Source organism: Pteropus vampyrus, unplaced genomic scaffold (genome assembly GCF_000151845.1).
Source record: "Pteropus vampyrus isolate Shadow unplaced genomic scaffold, Pvam_2.0 Scaffold15, whole genome shotgun sequence".
Classification (NCBI taxonomy): domain Eukaryota; kingdom Metazoa; phylum Chordata; class Mammalia; order Chiroptera; family Pteropodidae; genus Pteropus; species Pteropus vampyrus.
In genome coordinates this window covers 691990-709111 of record NW_011888796.1, presented here as the reverse complement: position 1 = coordinate 709111, position 17122 = coordinate 691990, and the positions used below count along the sequence as shown (strand labels likewise).

At 47.6% G+C, this 17122-nt stretch overlaps 1 protein-coding gene and 1 pseudogene across 1 annotated transcript in view; both read left to right on the top strand.

Moving 5' to 3' along the window:
• GALNT16 (polypeptide N-acetylgalactosaminyltransferase 16) overlaps positions 1-17122 on the top strand; it is a 72237-nt gene that overhangs the window by 51278 nt on the left and 3837 nt on the right. Inside the window, exons 7-14 of the mRNA XM_011383726.2 lie at positions 1353-1440; positions 2975-3059; positions 3343-3446; positions 7974-8100; positions 9029-9121; positions 10581-10664; positions 15467-15608; positions 16277-16399. Coding sequence (XP_011382028.1) covers positions 1353-1440; positions 2975-3059; positions 3343-3446; positions 7974-8100; positions 9029-9121; positions 10581-10664; positions 15467-15608; positions 16277-16399 — 846 coding nt within the window. The remainder of the gene's footprint in view (positions 1-1352; positions 1441-2974; positions 3060-3342; positions 3447-7973; positions 8101-9028; positions 9122-10580; positions 10665-15466; positions 15609-16276; positions 16400-17122) is intronic.
• Positions 6820-6938, top strand: LOC111735961 (annotated as a pseudogene).

Genomic DNA, 17122 nt, shown 5'->3' with positions numbered 1-17122 from the left:
AGAACAGCCAAAACATGGAAACGATCCAAATGTCCATCAACTGATTCATCGGTAACAACATGTGATTTATCTGTCCAATAGGGTATTATTCAGCGATAAAAAGCAATGAAGTACCATTACACGTTACGACATGGATGAACCTTGAAAACATTATGTTAAGTGAAAGAAGCCAGTCACTAAAGACCACATATTGTATGATTCCATGTATATGAAATGTCTAGAATAAACCTATAGAAATAAAAAGTAGATCAGTGGTTGTCAGGGGCTGGAGGGAGAGGGTAAAGGGAGCAAGAGCTAATGGGTTCAGGGTTTCTTGCTGGGTGATGAGAATGTTCTGGAATTAGGTAGTGGCAGTGGTTGTACAACCTTGTGACCATACTAAAAGCCACTGAGTTGTACACTTTAAAATCATAAATTTTATGGTGCATCAATTGTATCTAATAAAATTGTTATAAAAATGTGTAGTGTATTTCAGTGCATAAGAAGTCTATAAAAAGGATAAAGTGAGGCCCCCACAGAGAAACCATGGATGGTCTCCCCTAATCTTTCTCCTCCTCCCAGACCTTTGTCATCCTGAGACGGGGTGTGAATGAGCGGCAGAACTAGATTCCAAGGTGCAGATAAAAGGATTTTGAGGGTCCGTGCAGAGTGTGGGGTAAGGAGAGAAAGAAAAGGCTCTTCCGGAGGGAGAGAAGAGAGGGCTGATGGACGGCTGATAAGCTTTACATGTGGCGTATGACAAAATTCACAACCACAACTACTACCCCCCAACACCAAAAAAAAAAAAAAAACTTTAGTAAAATTGACATCACCCATCAATGTTTTGGAGGCGGGTATGTGTCTGGGAGGTGATGAAGGAAGCAGCGAGTCTGACCTTCAAGCAGATGTGACGAGAGGAGCGACACCCAGGTTACGTGGGGCCGCAGGTGGCCTAGTGGGGAAGACTCAACCCAAACGTGTACAAAAGTGGACAACAATTAATAAAACAACAGTTCGCACCAGCAACAGAACTACCTCAGGCCGCGTTTGGCTCACTATTCTAGGAATTGTCTAGACTGTAATTGTGAGAACAGCTCAGCCTGAGACAATCAAGGAAAGCTTCGCTGAGGAGGTGAGGTCCCAGCAGGGCTCAACACGACGTGAGAGTAAAAAGACTGGGAGAGCATTGTGCCCATGGGACCTAGGTGGGACCTTCCAGGAGCCTGGATGTGGTGATAAAGCTCCGGGAGCCTAACCTGTCCTGCGGAAATGCTGAGCGCCCCGTGCCTTGGAGAGACCTTCCTCCCAGAGCAGGCAGGGGGGCCTTTTTTCACACTCCCTGGCCTCATACTATCTCTCATTTCCTTTCCTAGGACCACACCCGCGTGGTGAGCCCCATCATCGATGTCATCAGTCTGGATAATTTTGCCTACCTTGCCGCATCTGCTGACCTTCGCGGAGGTGGGTCCTGCTCCCAAGGGAGGGGCTCTAGACCAGAAAGGAGGCAGGTGAGGGCAGGCAGCAGCCCTGTCTTGGTGCTCTTCTTCCCAGTTGTGCCAGAGCATCTCACGTACCCCCTTGCCTCCAGAAAATGTAAAGGCATTAGGGGAGCCCTGGGGCAGGGGAGACAAAGGACCAGAGCCAGTAGTTGCAGGCTCCTGGCACAATCAGTGGCAGAGACAAGCTAGTCTTTCCTTCTCCACAAACATTGACACATTCTTCTCAAAATGCTGCCAGTCCAGGGACCATGGCCAAGTCCTGGCAAAAAGACATGATATGACAGCTGTCTTGGGGTGGGGGAGGGGAAGCCCTCAACCTTATGTGAATTCCTACACACACGGACCCCCTGGAAACAGTCTGGACCTGTGCTGTCTAATAGGGTAGCTATTAGCCATGTTTGCTTACTGCACTCTTGAAATGTGAGTAGTCTGAATTGAAATGTGCTGTAAGCATAAAATACATACCAGGTTTCGAAGATTTAGTATGAAAGAATGTAAAATGTCTCATTAGTCATATTTTATGTTGATTACATGTTAGAATGATAATATTTTGTTAAAAATATATTATTCAAATCAATTTCATATGTTCTTATTACTTTTTGATATGGCTACTAGAAAAATTTTAATAATGTATGTGGCTTGCATTTCTGGCTTCCATTCTCTTTCTCTTAGACAGCTTTGGTCTAGACTTTAGAGCTGTACCATCCAATGCAGTAGACAATAGCCACGTTTAGCTATTTAAATTTAAATTAATTAAAATAAAATAAAATTTAAAATTTGGTTTCTTAGTCACACTAGCCACACTCAAGTGCTCAGTAGCCACAGGTGGACAATGCAGTTGTAGAACACGTCCATCATTGCAGAAAGTTCTACTAGACAGGCTGATCAAGAAAATATACTGCTGGGAGCTAGTGGGCAGAACAGATTTTTGGGGGGGTCCCGACTTCCAATAAATAGACATTACCATTAATTAGATCTCAGAGTTGAGTGAGATTCCAAAGGCAGCCAGGCGTTTCTCCTTTGAGAACTCTTCCCAAAGAGTTCTCACCTCAGGGCCTTTGCATTTGCTGTTCCCCCTGCCTGAAGTTCCCTTTCCTCATATATCTGCATGGATCAGTACTGCATTCAGGTTTCTACTCAAATGTCACCTCACCGGAGAGCCATTCCTGACTGCCCTCACTAGAATAGCATGGACACAGCTTTTCTTTTCTTTCTTTCTTTCTTCTTCTTTTCTTTTATTTATTTTTATTTATTTTTTTAGCACTTTCAGTCCCAACCAACATTCATTCCTTGACGTATCTTTGTAGTCTCTGTCTTTTCTAGTAGATTGGAACTCCACAAGGGCAGAGACCTGAAGGAATGACTACACGAATTGCCCAGAGCTGTCTGTGAGCTGGGCTTGGATCCAGGAAGACTTTGAGGGGTGTCAGAGTGAGGGGACAACCGTGAGGGGACAACTCTGCCCTGAGCCCCACTCACCCTGCTCTGTCCCTTAGGATTCGACTGGAGCCTGCATTTCAAGTGGGAGCAGATCCCTCTTGAGCAGAAGATTTCCCGGACAGACCCCACCAGGCCCATAAGGTCAGGGCTGCTATGAGCTCCGGGGAGACCCCTTTCTTACCTGGAGCCTGGGAGGCAGCTGGGGGGCCTTTTCAGTCTCCAGGGTTCTTGAGGGTACACGGTCTAAGTGCTGACTCTGTTCTGGGCCCCAGGGACAGAGTAGGATGTCAGCCAGACATCCTACCCCAGTGACTCTGCAAGCAGGGGATGCTGGGGCAAATGGCCTGGGGTCCTAGGGTTATCTAGAGGGGCCTCCAGCTTCTTAAGCTCATTCATATGTTGCTTCTGTCCTCTCCTTGCTCAGGACGCCTGTCATAGCTGGAGGAATCTTTGTGATTGACAAGTCCTGGTTTAATCACTTGGGAAAGTATGATGCCCAGATGGACATCTGGGGGGGAGAGAATTTTGGTAAGTTGGGAAATAACACAATAGCAAAAACAATAATAATAATGGTGGGTAACTCTTGACTGAGTACTATCTATGCATAAAGTCCTGTTCCAAGGACTTAATCCTCACGATGACCCTCTGAGGTAAGTACTATTATCTCCGTTTTACTGATAAAGAAACTATGGCATAGAGAGGTTAAGTAATTTGTCCAATGCCATGCAGCTAGTCAACAAAGAGATTTCGGTGGTTAGGGGGAGCCACGTGGCTGGACGTGTACGTGGAAGAGCATGCAGAGTGTAACATGGTCCGCAGCTTAAACACACGATTGGTTCCCTACCAGAAAGGCTGGGAGTGTGTGCAGTAGAGGGTATTGGGTAAATGTAAGCAATGGGGCCAGATGGCCTGGTACAAATCCTATCCCTACCACCTACAAGCTGTTTGGCCCTGGGCAAGTTAAAAACCTCCCTGAGCCTCAGTTTCCTCAAGAGGCCGTTATGAGTACCAAGTGAGATGATGAGTTAAAATTCATGGCACAGTGCCAGCAGCTATTGTCGTTACTTCTGAGGCCACGGGAACCCTCTAGCCCCAGAAGGAAACGGAAGAGCCAGTGAATTCCCACGGTTGTTGGTGAAGTTCAGGTAAGATAAGGGCCAGACATAAATGGAACACCCGATATAGGTGATTTCAGGGAGTTTATTAAAGGGCCTATTTACATGATGTGGGCAAGACGGAGGGAACTCCAAGAAATGGTGTAGTACTGGGCTAGACTGGTGACTGCTAGGAGGTGTCACCACCCCTAGGTCTGAAAGATGGGGAAGGAGCGCCCCCTGACAGGAGCTATGGACTTGGAGCACCTGCAGCCAGCCCACAGCATCCTGGTGGAGGGTATTGTGGGATAAACACCTGCCCTCCCTCTCCCCACTCTGATCTCCTGCTGGTGCCTCCGCTGGCTGAACCTGGGCCCTGCAGGAAGGAAGCCCAGCGGTGCAGCCCACACAGGCAGCCTCCCAGACAAGGAGCAGGGTGGAGAAGGCATCCTGCAGGTCTCCCGGAGCCGGGGCAGAAGCTTCAAGGCCTGTAAACACAGGCCTGCTCTTGCGGTGGACCCAGTCCTTTGCAGAGCCCTTTCCCTGTTTCTTTTTTCATCCTAACCAAGGTTTCTTTCGAAGTAAATAGGGCCGGTGGTATCTCACCCATCTGACAGGTAGAAAAACCGAGGTGGACGCTGCCCTCCAGATTTCAGTCAGGAAACTCCACGTCCCGCAGGTGTTTGCAGCACCTTGACTAGAGCCACTTAAGTGTCGTGAGGTGTGACCAAAGTCTGTGTTTCTGAGATGCGAGGAGCAGGTCTTTCTCCTCTCCCTGAGCGGGATACAGATGAGCAGCGGGACTTAAAACAGGCCTGATCTCAACTCAAAACCAGCCAGAGTGGAAACAGGCATGGGGTTGTCTCCCCTTTGTAACTTACTCTTTGAAACTATTTCCAGGGAGGCATCTAGAGGAATAAATTCGGGAACTGGGGTGCAGTGACCCTTCCATTCTGACCTTCTTTCATGTGTTTTAAGCTTTACTGACCGCTTTTGTGTCCTTGGTCTCAGCCTGAAGGGAGCTTTGGCAAAGCCAGTTTTCTGTACAGACTTAGAGGACTGGGAAGCTAATGGTCTCTCCTGCATCCAGAGGCCTTTTCTTTATTCTTTTTTTTTTATTTTCTCTTCTTTTCCTTTTTTCCTTTTCTTTTTCTTTCTTTTTCTTTTTTGGCTGGGGACTGAGAGAGCGACAAATGAATGATCAAATAGCTAACTTCAAACGCTACCTGAGACGAGGGCTCGGTGGTTAGGGAACTTGAAAGGTGAACTGTAGAGTCCTTCTGGAGAGAGATTTTGTTTCTTAGAGGAAATTCAAAGAAATTTCTAGGCTAGCCATGATTCTGAGCCGGGAGATTCCTACAGCCGGTGGGTTTGGGCTTTTCATTTTGTTTCTTTGTTGAAGGAAGGAAGATGCCCAAACTGAGACGCATTCCTTTGTCTCCCAAGAGAGCCAAACTCGGGAGCTTAGAGGCCACCTCGAGTGGGGGTGGCGAGTGAGAAAACCTTAGGAGTCACATTAGGGATTCTTTTAGGACCTAGTCGGATCATGTCTATACTGCTGCTCAAGACCCTTCCAGGGCTCCCGCACCACTCAGAGCAAAACCCAAAGTCCTGAAGTCATCTAACCTTCCCGCACAAGCTCATAGCACCAGCTCTGCCCCACCTGATTCCGCTCTGGCCACTTGGCCTCCTTGCTGAGCCTTGAACTTGCCAGCCACGCTCTTCCCTCTAGGTCTTTGCCCTTGTGATAACCTCTGCTGGAATGCTCTTCCCCTGAGAGCCACATGACTCGATTCCTCACCTAATTCAGGTCTTAGAACAAATTTCCCCTTTCAGTGAGAACGTCCCTGATCAGCCTAATTAAAATTATAGCCCTCCACCCCATCTCCCCTGCCCTCTTCTGTCCCCATCAGCTTCAATTTTTTTCATTGTACTTATTACCATCTGATAGACTATGTATTCTACTCATTTTCTTGTCTCTTGAATTTTTGTTTCTTATTTTGCTGAATTAACTAAAGAATCTGGTTTAAACGGTGACAGTGCAGCTTGCTGGACAAAGTCTGACCCTTAGGTTGCAGTTCTTCAGCTGAGTATTTGGGCGACCTTGAAGAGGTTATTTAACATCTTCAAGTTTTACAGTCCTTATTAAAAAAATATGGGGCTAATACTGATTTCACATGGTTGCTCTGAGAATTAGATATCAGCTGTAAAGAGCATAACCCATAGAAAGTGCTCAGTAAGTGGATGATGGCTACTGCCATTCTGTTGCCATTACTGATAATAATGACAATAATAATAGTATGGACAACATGGGCTGAGCGGGATGAAGTGACAACTAGCATAACAAAGTTATTCTCACAGAAATGGAACCAGAGTGCAGATCTTCTGTCCCCAGATCTGTCCCCAGTTCTAAATCTACATCACTGAGCCAGCTGCAGAGCTCTGACGGGGAGAAGGGATGGAGATCTGGCACTTTGCAGACAGACCTAGGGAAGCCCAGTAACATAGCCACTCCTGCACGTGGGTCCAGATGTGCCAAATGTTCAGTCTTGACACCTGGACCACATCTCGAAATTACCTGGTACATACAGGCTGGCCAGAGGTAGGCATTAGTCCTGCTGTCTTCACTCCCCATTTTGTTGGTCATTGGGAGGCCCTAACCAGCTGCACCAGGTAAGAGCCCCTGGGCCTGGCCAGAAACCATGAGTATCCTAATGGCCAACTAGAGAGTGGCAAGAGGGACCAAAGGGGCAAGGGAACTCATGACTGAATGGTCTTGCCTTTTTTAAAATTAAAAAGCAAAAGAAGCCTACAGTCCTGTCACCCTGAACAAGCCCGATCCCGTCTGATCTTGGAAGCTAAGCAGGGTCGGGCCTCTTTAGTACTTGGATGGGAGACCACCTAGGAAGACCAGGTGCTGTAGGCATAAAAAAATAAAAAATAAGGGATTGTAAGCTGACAAGGTCCTTGCAATATGTGAGGTCAACCAAGGGTCGCTTTGCCTAAAAAAATAAAATAAAATAATAAAAATAAAAAGCAAAAGGAAAAAAAGGGGTTATGGATTTTCTGGGACAGGAAGGAGGTGTTTTAATGTCACAGCATGTCCGACTGTAAGGCTAATATGAAAAAGTAGGAAACCAGAAGAGATTATGTGAGGTTCAGCCAGTTGCCACGGTGCGTCTTGCCAGAAGTGATGACTGCTGAGTGGAGAACAGAGTGGATAACTTGTGATGTCCCTTTCTGGGAAGCAGAATGGCCACTTCTTTTATCTCTCAATGTAACTGAGAATCACAAAAGCTTGTTCCTCTCTACCACCACCATCAAAAGGAAGCATGTCATCTGCAAAAGCTTGTTCATCTCTACCACCACCATCAAAAGGAAGTATGTTCTAAGAGGGCTAGCTGCAGCCTGTCAATAGAGACCGGTGGCCAAGAGGGAGGTCGGGGACCAGCCAGGAAGATGCCAGGTGGAGCAGCTCATGGCTTGGTTAGTGGCTGATTTTCCAACCTCATAGATGCCCAGAACTGGCCAATGAGCAGATATGTTCTTCCTTAGCTCATGTCTGGACAGGACTTTCTGGACAGAGGCTGGAAATGATGCTGTCATTTGATTCACTTTTCCCTCTACTCATGGTCTTGGTGTTCCTTCAGAGCTTTCCCCATTGCTCTCCCAGGGCTCAGATGCTCAGATTTGGGAAATGTGGGTGGTATGTGTGTGGAGTGCATGCATAGGGGATGTCTGTGTGTGGAAGGTGTGTGTGGTGTATGTGTGTATGCACAGGCATGGGGTAAGCAGTCAGGAGCACATGCAAGCAGTGGGTGCACCCATGTAAACAGGCCCAGGAGCTCCGACCCCAGCATGTGCCTCTAGTGAGACACCAAAGAAAGGGAAGCCAGCCCCTACCCATCTTCATTCAGTGAGACTTGCCAAGGGGTCCCACTGACACTGTCATGTCCTGCAGAGCTCTCCTTCAGGGTGTGGATGTGCGGAGGGAGCTTGGAGATTGTGCCCTGCAGCCGGGTGGGCCACGTCTTCCGGAAACGTCACCCCTACAACTTCCCCGAGGGCAACGCCCTCACCTACATCAGGTAGGTCACAGCACCAAGAGCACCAGGCTAGGAGTCAGCACACCAGGGGTCTAGAGCCAGTCCTGTCAGTTACTTGTGTGACTGAGCAGCCACCCACCTCTCTGGGCTTCGGTTTCCCCATTTGCTTCCTCCCAGGTTTCCATTCTGGATTCCAGGTACTTTCAGGGGTGGAAGGAAGAAGTTGGGGGTGTCGCCTATAGAACTGCCTTGCCTTAGCTGTCCTTGTCCTTGAGGGTCTTGGAAAACTAGCCAAATGACTGACTAGGTGCTGCCCTCCACTCATTGGGCCCCAAGTACTGGTCATGCATGTCATGTTCTGACTTGGACTTGGTCAGCATCTGCCTATCCATTTCCCCAACCACAGGCCTTTTAATACATTTCAGATACACAGTTTACATATACAGAGAGATACACACATCGTGGGTTCATATTTGTGCTTTTACATAAATGGGGTCATGCTATACGTTTTTTTCTGCAGCATGCTTTCTCTGCCACTCAACACTAAATTATAGACATCCTTCTGTGTCGGTACATATTAACCATGGCATTCTTTTTCAAGGTCGCCTAGTACACCATCACATGGAAGTAGCTCATTATCTTCTACTGATGGGCATTTAAGTTGTTACCAGCGTTTTATTAAACATTCTTGTACATGTCCTTATTGCCCACATACAGGTCTATCAGTAGAATAGATTCCTGGCAGTGGAGGGTCAAAGAGTGTACATACCTACAAAGGAGATGGATGTTGACAGACTAATCTCCAAAAAGATTGTACTCATTTATACCACCCCAGTCAGTCTTGTTTTGCCTACACTCCTGAGATTTTCATCACCCTAGGTTCTCATCAATGAACAAAGCTAATCTTGATCCTAACCTTACTTCTTTCGCCCCCCTGGTGTCCTTCTTTTGCTCCTTCCTCTCCTTTTAGGAACACTAAGCGCACTGCGGAGGTGTGGATGGACGAATACAAGCAATATTACTACGAGGCTCGGCCCTCGGCCATTGGGAAGGCTTTTGGCAGGTGGGCCCCTCCACCAGCCCTGGTTGCCTCCATTCACCCACGTTAGAACAACCTTAGCAGAATACAGAATGGTGTGTGTGCCAGGGAAACATTCACGGTCTCCTTAGTAACTGAGCCCCCTCCACTAGGCTCTTGAGCTGCTCGGTTATGCAATGCGGAGGGAGACAGGACCCTGGCCCTCGAGGGGTAGGCAGCACCGTGGAGAGAAATAACCAGGGAAGGCTAGATTCTGACAGTTTCCGTTCACAAGCTGCCTGCAGGAAAAGGGACATCTGTGGGAGTAGTTATGGATGAGCTGTCTGCAGAAAACACTTGGGGTTTTGCTTCCACCCTCTGTTGTTCAAAATCTGACTGTGATATGTTAGCTTATTTTCCAGTCTTGGACCGTTATGACTACAGTCTGGTTAAGCATTTTTGAAATGCACATTGGTTGTGAAATCAATTTAGTGGATTGTGACCACCATTTCAAAAAATGATAGAGAATTAGAACACTGTAGATTAGTACAGAACAGAATAGAAAGTAACAGTTGATTGCAGGGCGGGGTAGTATTGCTTTGTGAAACTCTAATTTCAGTTAAGTGTGTACATGTGTCTTAACATGGGTAAACTCCATCACAATGTAAGTTGTATTTATTTCTTAAGATTGTGGTCAGAAACGTTTGAAAACATCATAGCGATCATCAGTGAATCTTCTCCCCTCTATTTACTTATGTCTATCCATTAAAAAAATGTTAGGTCAGTGACTATTTCTTTTAGCGAGGAATTAACGTTTACTGAGGATCTACCCTGTGCCAGGCACTTATGTTCCTTAATTTATTTGATTCTCACCAAAATCTTCTGAGGTTGGTGGTCTTGGCTTCAGTTTACTGGAGAAGAAACTGAGGCTCAGAGAGGCGGTGAGGGGCACGCATGTGTCTGTGTCCACTATGGTCAGAGTAGCCGAAGAAGGCGAGGAGATCAAACTGCTGTGTCCACCGACACATCAGATGGTTCTGATTTGCTGGAATTCCTGAAAGACCTCCAAAGCCTGTTCTTGTTAGACCTTTTCCGCTAAACTGCAATGCAGGAAAGGAAAACTTTGAGTTCGTTCAGGCTCTGCTCTCTGTGGAAATGCAAACCAGGCAGTGGAATGCTACCTGAAGTCCCAAGGAGTGAGAAGGAGAGTAAAGCATGGCCCTCTGCGGGCTGGGCTGATCCTGAAAAGTGAGCAGGAGTTTGAGGAGAGAAATGAGGAATGGCCTGGAGACCTGAGGTGAACTTGCGGGTCAGAGAAAGAATGCAGGCAGGTGGCCAAAGCTGGAGGGCAGGCTCGAACCCAGCCTCTTGGTGCTGGCCCTCCTGGGCTAGGGAGAAAGAAGGGGCTGGCCTCCTGTGGCCTGGGGAGGGGCCTCTATCGGCCTCCCTGGGGCTTCTTTCCCTCTCCTGCTGGCCAAAGCCTGAGCTTGGCCTCCTCTTTCAGTGTGGCCACGAGGATTGAGCAGAGGAAGAAGATGAACTGCAAGTCCTTCCGCTGGTACCTGGATAATGTCTACCCAGAGCTCACGTGAGTGCAGCCCTCGGCTTGTATGTCTGGCCTGGTTGGGGGACCCCCCCATCCCGAGATATCCCCATCCCAGGCAGTCTGGTTTTTTCTAGTTGTCAGTGTTTATCTTCAGGTGAAGGCTCCGAGGGAACCCAGGAGACATTACCAAGAATTAAAAATGACGTGTGATAGAAACCAAATTTTTAACAGACTGGGTCTTCAAGCTAGAAATGGACATTGTCTCCTTAGGAAAACAACACTGCATTATGTAGCAAAGGCCACAGAAATCGCCATCCCCTTTGACTCAGTTCTCTCCCTTCTGGGAGTTTGTTTATCCTAAGGAAATGAAGCAACTAAAACAACAACAAAAAAAACTGTTGACAAGTAAATGTTCACTGTAGGCTTCTCTGTTGCTGGGAAGAAATTGAGAAACAACCAAGAATAGGGGCTGGGTTTTGAGAATCACTATACACTGATCTAAACAAATATTATGCACCTATTAATATTATAATCATAAAGACTGTGAAAAAGTGTGGGGAAATATTTGCTCTAGCGAATAAGGAAGCAACCTGCAAATGACATGTGCACTAGAGCTGCACTGCAGAGGGATGTGTGTGTGCTAACCAGGACTGTGGGTGACCAGCTATAATGGCCATATAACGGTGGGGCTCAGAGAATTCTTTTTTCTGATCTCAAAATCCTTTTCAGTGTCTTGGCTGCATCCACATGGCTCATTTCCTCACCTCCTCAGGTCTTGCTCAGATGTCCCCTACTCAGGGAAACCTCCCCTACGCACTCTAAATTTGCACACCACCCCATCCCCAGCACTCCTGCTTTGTTTTCCTCTGTGCCCTTGTCATCATTTAGCACACACCTAGCCGGTTAATTTTGTGGTCATCTTCCTGTACTTGACAGTGTACTCCATGAGGGTAGAGGTGTTTAACTGTCTTGTACTCTGCTTTATCTCCGGCCTCTACAACAGTGCCTGTCCCGAAATGGGCACTCGATAAACACTTTCAACTGAATAAATAACATAGGCGATAAGCCTCAGTAATACCTTTGAAATTATCCCTTCTATAGCTGTCACCTTGGGGAACAGGTTATCTCACTGCTGCCAGCTTTCTCACAAGGATGCTGCTGCGGCCTTCCAGAACATCCTACTCCTCAGAGCCTGCATATCCTTGAAGGAGGCAAGTCTTTGTTTTTCCAGGGCAGATTTGAGTTTTGGAAAACAGCCATAGTTACATTGTAACCAAGACCAGTGAATAAACTAGATGATTAACCCAGATAATATAACCCTGGATTCCAAAAACAGTGTGACGAGACTGAATTGAAACCAGTGACAAGAATAAACTGACGCTGGGAGCAATTTCTAAGGAATTCCAAAACGGTTGGAGCAACAGCAGCATCCTCGGAAGCAAGTCGGCAGCCTGGATAACCCCAGGCTCCCTGGGTGATAGCTGTGAAGGAAAGAACACTAATTTATAAAAAGTGTAATAAACGAACAACTTCCTCAAGTGACTACTTTCAGGGGGATGATTTCATTCAGGCATGTCATTTCTGAGGGAAAGTCATTCCTTTACATTCTGTTAGAGTTCATACAACATTTGGTTGGAGCCATAGACTTCAGGCCTTGGGCAGGAGGTGGGAAGCCCAGAGGAGATATTGGTGGTGGTAGTGTGTGTGGGGGGACCGAGAATGTGCCCTTCCTCTCTACACTCCAGTCCCACATCAGTGTCCCACATCCCCTGAGGACCAAGAAAGAGAAGCATTTTATAACCATCAGGAACCTGGATCAGTCAATCCCAAGGCGGGAGTGGATGAAACCGGTTTTTTTAATTGGGGGGCTTAGTTCTTTTTTTTTTTTTTCCTTTTTTGAAGTTTAAAAACCAAACGCAAATTTTAAAAAAATGCTTTTTTGTTGTTAAGTTAGAAACCACACACCTCATTCATATCCAGATTACCCATCCCCAGTCCCCTCGTTCATGTTCTGCTTCAGTACTCAGAGCGAGTGGCTAGGAGTGGATCAGGTTGTTGGTTAGAAAGATCTTTAGGCCCAAATGAAACCCACTTTCTTCCAAACAGAGTGTCCTAATAGTTGGCCCACACTTGTAGATGGTCAATGGAGAGACCAAGGAGGCTGAAGGAAGAGCCCTTTGTTTTCCTAGCCTGCCTGCAATCCCGCCACAGCCATGCCTCTTATCCAGACCAGAGTTCTGCTGGCCTCGACACCTGCTAATGTATTACTTTTATTAAGATGATCAGGAACAGTTGTGCAGACCGTGCACTGCACAAGCATACCACATTTGTGAGGGTGCTCGTCACACCATCAATATTATACGTTTATCACAATAATTCCTGATAAATGACAATAAAAGTCTTCTTCTAACAGAAGCAGCATATTATGACAATTTTCTAACAGATGGAAATAAAGTGTCTTGAGGAAGGGGCATCTATTGCTATTTCTACAGAGGCATCATAAGAGGTAATGACAGCCTAGCTTAGAGGAGTCAATAGAGAGGGAAGCAGATGTAGACTTAAAAGGACTATTGACAAATGCGACAGCTTAGCCATGCCCTGGCAGGGAGCTGAAGAAGAGTGCTGACGGCAGCCAACCCAGCTGCTCAGGGCTGCTACCACCCAGATGCCTCAGCAGCTGCATCTGGGCTGGAGGTTGCTGCTTAAGCCCCGGCTTTCCTCCATCGGCATCAGTGGGCAAGCCTTCAATTCCACACATGGACAGTGCCCACCTCACCTCTGAAAACTGATCACTTTGCACAGCTCCCTAAGCAACGACGGGTAGGGAGAGGAGAAAATAGAAGGGTCTGGAACAGCCCTTGGACTGCATACCCTGGAGCCCAGTTCTCAAAGAGGCCTGAGTGGGCATCTTGTCTCTGCAGAGATGGGGGAGTAGAGGTGGGAATATAACCTTTTGCCGCTGGAAGATGCAGAGCGGGTGGATGGAGCTATTGCCTCCCAACACCCTTGAACCCAGCAAGGATTGCAAACTCGGATCCTGTATCAGTCAGGTAAATGAGTCAAGTGGGTGGAGAGGAGCAATAGGGAGCTGAGGGGACTGTGGCAAAGTGTATTCAAAAGCTCCACCCAGAGGGACAGCTGCTCCTCACAATGGTAGTGTCAGGCAGGAGTGCAAATTCCATATGGCCTGATCTTTCTATTTTTTCAAGAGAAGCTGAATTCAGATTTTTTTGTGTAACCTCGAAATGTTTAAATATTACCAACTAACTAAAAGTGCCAACAACCACACCAAGCAGGTCAGATAAAACGTGTCCTGAGCCAGACTCAGCTTGGGGGCTGACAGTTTGCAGCTTCTGCTCTCGAACCACATGATCTCTCAGCGGGGAACTGGAGGGGAACAGACTGCCAGGTGTGGGGGAGAGGAAGGGAAGGTGTCTCCCAGAGGCTCTGTGAGAATGGGTGGGTTTGGGAGCCCTGGGGGCTTCCATACAGCCCTAGGGAAGGAAGATCTGGTTTGGCAGAGATCCTGTAGGTTGTCCGCATCATAGAACGCCAGAAATGTTCTGATGCACCCCCCACCCCCCACCCAAGTTCTCTTCCCAACAGGTAACAGGAGGCAGATAAGTCAGACTCTAAGCCCTCTTGGTTCCATATCACCCCACTGTGGGTCCATAATCAGAGTGCGCACAACTTTCTAAACCCGGTTATACAAGCCTGCATCGGCTGGAGCTGGCAGCCTCCTTAGTTAGGTTTGTTACCCACAGTGTAAGACAGTGTCTTATGTCGTGGTGTGTGTGATGTGTGATGTGTGTGTGTGTGTGTGTGTGTGTGTGTGTGTGTGTGTGTGTGTTTAAGCATATTTTCCTGTGCTTATGAAATGTTTTAATTATACAGTGTTTTGAAACATGCCTGTTTTACCTAACAGTATATCGTAAACACTTCCTCACATTACCTGGTATTCTTCCAGAGAGTCATTTTTAACGGCTAAAGTGTTTTCCATCCTACAGACAATCGGAATTTACTTAGCCCATCCCCTATTGTAGAATTTTCCAATGTTTTCATAGGAATTTCCAATGTTTTCAGTATAAGCCATCACTCTGAGATGAATATTTTTTAAACTAAGTCTCTGCACATATCTATAATTATTGCCATAAGATATTAAGTTTCCGGAAGTGGGATGATTAGGTCAAAGGTGTGCACATTTTTAAGGCTTTTGATACATAATGACACATTGCTTTCCAGAAAAGTAAGGCCAGTTTATGATCTCACCAGTAGGGTAGGGAAAGATCCAATCTCACAGCTAGTGCCAACACTGGCTATTGATACACACACACACACACACACACACACACACGCGCGCACATACTCATATAAATTATTTTATATATACATATATGGTAAACGAAGAGTGTTAGCTCTCTAATACATATTTAATCATCAGTGAAATTGAACACATTTTCATATTTGTGTATTTTAAATTTTCCTCTTCAAAGGACCCCTTCCCTGTCATTTTGAGCTTGCTTATTGAGCTCACATTCGGGCCCCAGGCTCTCCCCGGGCTTTCCTCTTTGTGGACTGGGGAGCTCTGGGTTTCTGGCCTGAGCTCTCTCACCGCCAGGGTCCTCTCAGGCCTGGCCTCCAGGGCAGTCCCTGTGAGGACAAGGCACATCTTCCGGCACGTCTTCCCAGGGGAATCCCTGCTCCCTTGCCTCCCCCAACTAGCTAGGCCTGCCCCCAGTGCCCCTTCCCACAGAGACCTTGGTGCCCCTGGAGCTGACTGCGGCTGCCCTCTGGGTAGGTGTGGGCGAGCAGAGGACAAGCCTGACTGCTGCCTTTTCTCTCAGGGTCCCGGTCAAGGAAGTACTCCCTGGCATCATTAAGCAAGGGGTTAACTGTTTAGAGTCTCAGGGCCAGGACACCGCTGGGAACTTCCTGCTTGGAGTGGGGATCTGCAGAGGGTCTGCCAAGAACCCCCTCGCTTCCCAGGTAAGCTGCTTAGGACGCAGAGTGGTGTGAGGGGCTTTCTTCTGCTCATTCTCATCCTTTCTGTCTACACCCTCCACAAACCCATTTTGCCAGGCACCCTGCCAGCCGTCCCCTCCCACTCTGCTCCTTGGGTCTGCCTTTGCTGCATTCCCATCCCCTTTCCAGCCTGTCACACAGTTGCCGTCTGTGTACCGCCCACCTTCTCTTTGCAGAGGGAGAAATGCTGCCCAAACAGCACCCAGTTCTCTCCGGGGATGCAGCTGTGGTCAGCTTGTATGACGGGCAGTAGAGCATCCGGACCCCTGTGTGAGCACACACGTGCAAAATATGAGTCAGTGCACCCACATCAGGTCGTAGAGACCCCCAGCAAGGACAGGCACCTTGGCTGCCCTGGCCTCATGTCCTGTCTTTCTTCCCCATCCCCGGCATTCCTTAGCACATCCTCCTTTGCTCTCTGGCCAGCTGCAGCTAAGCTCCCCCACCCCAATATTTTAGTATGAAAAATTTTAAACATCCAGAAAAGTTGAAAGAATTGTGCAGTGAATGCTCGTACACCCACCCCTATTATTTGTATAAAATTCTACCAAAATACACAGTATATCTGCTTTGTCACCTATCCATCCATCGCTGTACTTTTCGACTTGGCCTTTCTGGTCCCTGTCTTGCAGGCATGGACGTTCAGCGACCATCTCATCCAGCAGCAGGAGAAGTGCCTGACTGCCACCTCCACCTCCATCTCCCCCGGGTCCCCTGTCATACTGCAGGCGTGCAATCCAAGAGAAGGCAGGCAGGTAAGCCTCCTTGAGGGCCCCTGGGCCAAGATGGCCAGCAGCCCCAGGGGCTGCAGCTCTTGGCAAGGGAGCCCTAGGTTGAGACATATAGATTCAAATCCTCCAGAGTGAGGACCTGCGAGGGCCTCAGTCAATATCTAAGTCAAGTCTGTTACTTACAAGAATGTACTTCTTCAGGTAGATATTTGTTAAATGTCCATTCTGCTAGCCTGTGAGCTGCATGAGAGCAGGGAGTATTTGTTGACACCTCGCCCCTGACAACCACCACAGCAAAATGTGCTAGCTTTTACCGAGAGCTGAGCCTGTGTTAGGAGATTTACATAGATCATCTCAGCTAATCCTGCCAGCAACCCAATGGTGTGGGCCTTCATACTATCCCTGAGGATACCGAGGCTTGCTGCATTTAAGAAATGTATGTCAGGTCACATAGCTGGGAAGGGGTGGAGCTGGGATTCAAATGCAGGTCAGTGTGACGCCTAAGCCCACAGTCGAAACCCAGCACATAGTAGATGCTCAGTAAATATTTCTTGACTGCTGGCTGACTGGAGAATTGAGATCCAGACACAGGGATTTCCAAGTCATGCCAGCCTCACACGAGCACTGCCTTTTCCATTTATCAAATACTGTCATCCACCCTGACTCCATTAATTCTGGGAGACAGGTCAGGCCCACTTGTCAAGGAAGAAACTGATGCTCAGAGAGATGAAGTCTCTCGCTTAGGGT